The sequence below is a fragment of the Castanea sativa genome, chromosome 2 (genome assembly GCF_040712315.1).
Source record: "Castanea sativa cultivar Marrone di Chiusa Pesio chromosome 2, ASM4071231v1".
NCBI lineage: Eukaryota > Viridiplantae > Streptophyta > Magnoliopsida > Fagales > Fagaceae > Castanea > Castanea sativa.
Window position 1 is genome coordinate 5,483,571 of NC_134014.1, and position 7,655 is coordinate 5,491,225.

The 7,655-nt window shown below is 33.3% G+C and overlaps 1 protein-coding gene across 1 annotated transcript; it reads right to left on the reverse strand.

Moving 5' to 3' along the window:
• Positions 1-317: 317 nt before the first annotated feature.
• Positions 318-2,045, reverse strand: LOC142624788 (uncharacterized). Its single transcript, XM_075798538.1, has 4 exons — positions 1,621-2,045; positions 1,293-1,550; positions 1,096-1,201; positions 318-1,004 (listed from the first exon to the last, which is right to left on the reverse strand). Exons 1-4 carry the CDS (start codon positions 2,043-2,045, stop codon positions 318-320), a joined length of 1,476 nt encoding a protein of 491 aa, XP_075654653.1.
• Between the last annotated feature and the right edge of the window lie 5,610 nt (positions 2,046-7,655).

Sequence of the window (7,655 nt, forward strand, 5' to 3'; positions counted from 1 at the left end):
TATTTATGTATTAGTCTAATAAAAATTTTGAAAATAAAATGGCTCATACACCTTGGCAAAAAGGTTAGTCCTAGTAGCTAAGAAAATATTGTTTTAAATCCACAATTTAAAAATTCATACTAACAAAGTAAATATTGCAAGCGATATTATTGTTTCAAATCCAAAATAGTCACTAGACACATTACAATAAAAAAATTATAAACTAGTACTCAAGCAATGATAAACTAATTAGGCAAGCTACAATGAAACAATATTCTTCTTTTAAAGCATTAATCACCAAGAATCACTAAAACAATGAAACACATTCCCTCTTGTGACTAGTAATCTTCTTCATACTCAGAATCATCCATAAAATTCTCTTCATCAAGTGGAAGAGGTCTATCGACTATGGTTCCATCCACATCATTTTGAGCCCAATTTAGGCCGTCATTCACATTATTAGGTGGATTTTCAATCACTGCATCATATGGCTCATTATCACAATAAATGTCTACATCATTATCACTCAAATCGCCATTACCAACGTCGAACACATCCCTTGGTTTTGTTTTGACAACAACAAGCCAATCCTTGTCTCTTTCATCTTCAACATAATATACTTGTGAAGCTTGAGATGCCAAAATAAATGGGTCATCTGTTATTCTCTTCCCAACATGTATTAAATGTGAAAAATTGACAAGGGGGAACCCAAATTCATCTATCTTATATCCCCTACCTGTATCAACGTCAACCCAATCACATTTGAATAATATGTATCTCAAATTATCATAATAATTCAATTCAATTATGTCAGACAGAACACTGTAGTAAGTAATGCCTCCTTCTATGTCTACACTGACTCTACTGTTTTGAGTTTTCTTATTTTCCTCATTATCTTTTGTTCGGAATTTAGTACCGTTGACAACATATCGTTTCATCTGTCTAGCTTCAGTATTGGGTCCTTCAGCAAGCCATCTAACTTTATCAGTAAGTTTCACATTCTCAGTATTACTCATGGCCACATCCTAAAATTATATATGATATATCAATATGAGTTGAGTAACCCTTATACTACTTCTATTGTATGCTAAAAATTATTAGTAATGAATTACTTACATAATTTCGAAACCAGTCACAAAACTCTTCTATATGGATCTTATTAATAACTTCTTTTGGTACGCGACGTGGACGTATTCTGCTCTTTATTCGTTCCTTGTGTAACCTATATAAACAAATGTAGCATGTGTTATTATTAAGAGTTATCATTTGGTTAACATGATTAGATATGAATCATATTTATCAATATTACTTACTTGCGAAATGGAATAATTTCATTGCTATTGAATAGAACATAACGATGTGCTTGTACCCATTCAGTTGAATCAAGTTGAATATTCGACATTGCTCCTGTAGCATCATCAACGTTTCTAATGGGTCTATTGAATACTGTCTCAATGGATTCCAAATATCGCGAGCAAAATATTAAGCACTCTTCTGCAATGTATCCTTCAGCAATAGACGCCTCTGGATGAGCTTTATTACGCACATAAGACTTAAGTCTTAAGAGATACCTATTTAGAAACAAAAGATCAATAGTGGCATAATAGATTTCATTGAAAATTTTAAATTATTATGACTTACCTCTCAATGGGATACATCCACCGATAATGGACTGGTCCAACAATCTTCGCTTTAGTGGCCAAATGGATAACTAAATGAACCATGACAGTAAAGAAAGACGGAGGGAATATTTTTTCCAATTCACATAATGTCATTGCAACTCGAGACTCAAGTTTCTCAAGATCTTCTACTTGTAGGACTTTGGAACATACTTCTCTAAAGTAACAAGATAAATCTATTAAAGCCATACTGACTTTCTTTGGTAAAGCTCCTCTTATTGCTATGGGAAGAAGTTGTTGCATTATAATATGACTATCATGACTCTTCAAACCAGAAATTTTGCGTTGTTTAAGTTGGATACAACATGAAATGTTTGAAGCATAGCCATTTGGAACTTTTATTTTCTTCAAAACTCTCAAGAAACTATCCTTTTCTTTTTGGACCATTGTAAAACAAGATCATGGCATATATGTCTTATCATCTCCCCTCTTTTCTGGGTGAAGTGTATGTCTTATACCCATATCTTTTAGGTCAAGACGTGCCTTCAAGTTATCCTTAGTCTTATGTGGAAATTCTAGCACTGTGCCAAGTACATTATCTGTAACATTTTTTTCATATGCATCACATCAAGATTATGCTGCAACATGTGATTCTCCCAATAAGGCAATTCAAAAAATATACTTCTCTTCTTCCATCCTTTTGGTTCTTGGTCTACATCTTCCTTTCTCTTTCTCTTTTTTTTTTTTTTGGACTTTGGTCTTTTTCTTCCCAAAAATACAATTAATGCCTTCAGTTTGCACCATGATGTCAATGCCAGATAGTATAATAGGAGCTTTTTCCATTTCCTCAGTCTCATTAAAAAATTTTCTATCTTTACGGAAGCTATGATCTTCTTCCAAGAATCGTCGATGGCCCAAATAACAATATTTCCCTCCATATTTTAACCACTGAGATCGAGTATTAAAATTACAAGGTGGACACGCATATTCCCCTTTAGTGCTCCAACCAAATAAATCACCATATGCAGGAAAAACATTTATCGTTCACATCAATGCTGCATGCATCTTGAAATTCTCATTAGAAGACACGTCGTACGTTGATATTCCATCATTCCACAATTCCTTCAATTCTTCTATTAAAGGTTGTAAATACACATCTATATCATTTAAAGGTGGACTTGGCCCAAGTATAAGCAAGGATAACATGAAAGAAGATCTCTTCATGCACATCCAAGGAGGTAGATTGTATGGAATCAAAACGACAAGCCATGTACTATGACTAGTACTCATATTCCCAAAAGGATTAAATCCGTCAGCTGCTAATCCAAGTCTAACATTGCGAGGGTCAAATGAGAAATCTACATAATGATTGTCAAATGTTTTTCCAAGCAAGAGAATCAACGCGATGTCTTATTATTCCGTCTTTTGTGCGACCCTCAGCATGCCATTTCATTGAAGAAGCTGTTTTGGGAGACATAAACAACCTTTGTAGTCTTGGCTTTAAAGGAAACCAATGCAAAACCTTAGCAGCTTTTTTCTTTCTTGTCTTGAGTGAAACATTCATCAAATTATCCTTATCTTTCCCACTATTTTTCTTACCTTTCCCTTTATTCTCCTTATCATTTCCGCTATTTTTCTTATCATTCTCATTTGTTTCCCACCTGGAAGTATGACAGACTTTATACTCTTCATCATTGGCATTCTCTTTCCAAAATAACATACAATCATTTATACATGCATCAATCTTCTCATAACCAAGTCCTAAATCCTTAATAATTTTCTTAGCCTCATATGTGTCTTTTGGTAACTTCGCATCCAAAGGAAGCATATCTTTCAAAATCTGGAGCAACATTGTAAAAGACTTATTGCTCCAGCCATTAAGACACTTTAATTGATATAAATGCACAATGGCAGACAACTTGCTAAAATTCTTGCACCCTTCATACAAATGTTGATCAGCATCTTTAAGTAAACTGTAAAACCTTTGCGCATCTTGATTAGGACCTTGCCTAGATTGTTGCACATTTGGGACTTCTTCTAGTGGTAATGAACAATTATTACTATCTCCAGATTCATTCATTATGTGGCCACGCAATAAATTATGCATCATATTAGGTATATCACCATATTCAGTGGAAATGTCTTGTGAATTCAAGAATTCTTGTGCATTCAAGGTCTTTTGGACATGACTTGTACTAGTTTCACAAGAAGTTGTTGTAGTAGTCAAGGGTTCTCCATGGAAAAACCAACATTCATAACCATTGCAAAATCCAAAAGATACTAAGTGATCCCGTATAGTATTAACATCAAGCATAGTTGAATTCACACAGTTTTCACAAGGACATGAAATCATCCCATCTATAGTCTTTACTTTAGATGCAAACTTCAAAAAGTCATTAATCCCTAGTACATACTATTTTGAATGCCTAGGCTTTTTCATCCAACTCTTATCCATGGGTATCAATTGCTCTACAAGATAAATTAAATAAAGCTGAAATTAAATTAATAAGGCCATAAAAAAAACATTAAATTACAAACTTGCACCATTATCAGGCCTACCTCCTTTAAATGTAGGAACATGATAAATCCTTACCCAAAAAATTACAAACTTGCACCATCAATTACGGTCTAAGTCTGGTTTAGTTTAATCTGGACAGCCAAATAATTTTTATTGGTAGACCTACCTAAGTGAATTGGAATATATTAAACTAATCACTAACACTATTAAAATTGAATTTCGAAAGAAATTATTTGCAAAATTATAGTATTAGAATGTATTACAATTAATGTAATATAAGTACTCTCTAAAATAAATACCTAATAAACACTTTTTTCTACATATTTTATAACACTAATAGTCATGCAAATTTTCTAACATAATGATAAGTAAAAGTATAGAGATTTTTTTTTCTTATAATTCAATGGATGTAACGGGTGGATATTTTAACATAAAAAGCAAACCAAAGCTGTCCTTATGAAAAAATCAATCTTTTATAAGTATACATCAAAGCACCGTCCAAAAAAATTCGTTTGGTTTGATTTTTTTTTTTTTGTGGAGAAAAATTGCATTATGTTTTATTAGGTTTGAATTCATAACAATGAAAAGGAACCATAAACAGTTACAGACACAAAATAAAATAAAATCTTTACAAAACAAAAATAGAGAAAGACATTAGCTTTGTATACAAACTTCAAAGTTTAAACCCAAGATCCACACACACAAAAAAAAAATAAATAAATAAAAGCGTGACTGAGAGAATATTTACCTTGAATTGGTGGAGAGATTAGAACACCCAAAGAGAAAGAGAGATTAAGAATGCTTAGCATCTATGTATATAGAGAGGCAACGTCCCAAAGAGAGAGGGATTTATTTTTCTATTTGGTTTTGGCTTTGACTTTGTACAAGTCTATGGCTCTAATCGTGAATTGTTGTTGTTCGTGTACACCAACAAGGTCACAAGCATGAACCGACCTTCTCTAATATATAAATATGTGATGTTATATGGTAGTGGTAGAATTCTATTATGTGAGAATATATATATATAGTGGCAACGTCTCTTGGGATATTTCTTCTATTTGGTGTTGGCTTGACTTTGTAGAAATCTGTGGCTCTAATTTGTACACAACAAGGATGTCCGTGATTGCACCACATTCTTGTTTGTGGGATTCCTTTGTCCACCTTTTTTAATTTTATTTATTTATTTATTTTTTACTATGCAGGACCAGCAGCACCTTTTGGATCTTTTTTATTATTTTTTTAATAATAGTAATGACTTTTTCACCATTAATATACAACTAGGCTGAAAGGATTTTTTTAGTCTTTTGCTCCTAATTTATTTCATGTTCTCTCTTTTTTTGACCGACTTTGTCCAGCACTTTCTGGATCTTTCTTTATTATTTTCTTAATAATTGTAATGACTTTTTTACCCTTAATATACAACCAGGCTGAAAGGGTTTGTTTAGTCTTTTTCTCTTAATTTATTTGATGTTATCTCTTTGGTAGCCTTTGTGGTCAACCAATAGCTCTATTCATTGACACGAACACAGGACATGTGTTTGAGGGAGAAGAAGAACGCTGGAGAGGACTCTGCTTTACCAATTACTCCACTGATTGACAGGGAGCAGCGATGAGTAAATCATAAAACAAACACGAGAGCGAAACACAAACACAGGATCAAAGGACTGAGATAAGGTTAGATGCGTTAAAGCTTCAAAGTAACGGGTAAACCCAGTTGTATTGTATCTTGTTTGTTTGGTCATATTTTTTAACATTGATATTATTATTGTTTTATATATTTTGCCATTTCTTTCTGAATTTTTGCACTCAAATTTTTATCACTCACGTGTATTTCATTTTTCCTCATTGCTGCATAATTTTTGGTTACTTTAAAAAATATATATATTTTTCCCCTTTTCTAATTTTACTGTTCATTTTTAGCTTAGTAGCGTAAGATTATATAGAGCCTAAGGACATAGATGATAGTTCAGCTAGGAGAAATTCCTATAAATCTATCCCAAAAAGGAAAGCCATATCAAGAGTTGATGAAGTGCAAAGCATTATTGATGATAATGCTATTGCTGCAGATTCATCGGTCATGTTAACTGGAAGTTCGCAGCAAAGAAGTAAGTTTACACATGTATAAAATAGTACAGTTTAAGGCCAAAATATACTGTTTTGAAAGCATTAATCACCAAGAATCACTACAACAGTGAAATATGCTTCCTCTTCATTGCTCCAATGCTCCCTCTTTATTTCTCCAATATATTTTCATCTTTCCTGTAATATCAGAAACAATATATCTCCATTAGACAAAGTATGTTGCCGTTTACAATACTTCTATTGAATAACATTTGAAAATATCAAGTGGTTTTCTTTCTGGTTAGAATCCTAAATAAAAATTAAAAAAAAATTAAAAAAAAGTTCATCAATTATCAATTAGAAAGAAATACAATAAAATAAAACTTACTTCAGATTTCCATTTCATCAGTTGCAGCAAAAGGATGCCATGGAGATTGTTGATGAGGGGAACCACTAGCCACACCTTTATCCTAAATTATAAAGTAAAACAATAATATAAAGATATAAAATAACATAATTTAGTAATCCTAACAAAACATGCAAAGCATAAAGAATATATCACATATTTATAACCTGTAAATCAATATGCAAAGCATAAAGAATATATCACATATTTATAACCTGGAAATCAATATTATGAGCTCAGGCCCAATGAGCCTTAGACAATGAAATTTGTAGAGTGTAGGCTTGAAATCTAAGTTGGAGGTACTGAGAACTTGATAGCAGGCTAAGGAGTGCAAACACTTGTAAATAATAAATGATAATTGCAAATAGACCTCCTCGGACGTGAGCCGAGGATTACTTCTGTATTATTTCTCTTTCTTTCTTAAAGATTACAATTCTTAATTTCTTTCTTGGTTACTAACTAATCTCCCCTATTTCTTGAGCCTTCACCCCCTTTAAATACTTCTTCTTTTGATGCTTTATCCACATGTTGCTCAAATTCCCTCCCTTCTAGATATTTATTCTTAGTGCCTTTGAATAGTAACCAGAAGTTCCAGTTCTACTGTTCAGAGGTCACTTCCCCATTAATGCGGCCAGGGAGGTAGGTGCAGAGTCTTTAATGTGGAGGTGACAGCCTTTGCCTATGATATTTTTCTTACACCAGTGTACCCAAGGGGTTCAGGGATTCCCCCTTTTAACCAATAGTCTTTCCAGAATTCTACCTTGACCTTCATAGTTGATCTCCGAATTCTCATAGGTCTGTCCGAGGAGAAATTTACCCTCGTATATGTCCTCGGACCCTCGACGTATGGGCTAATTTGCAGTACTAACAAGTTCTTAACTCAAGGACAGATCGGCCCTCCTTGCTAGAGCCCCAAAGGCCCAAATGCCTGCTTGGGTCCTTTTATTCCCCACAAGCAGGGAGTTGAATATGCTGCATAACCATTGCCAACTTATTTTCTAAAGTTGATACTTTATCTGTCAAGCGACGTATCTTATCATCTTTCAACCTCTCATCTTCACTAGTTATCTTA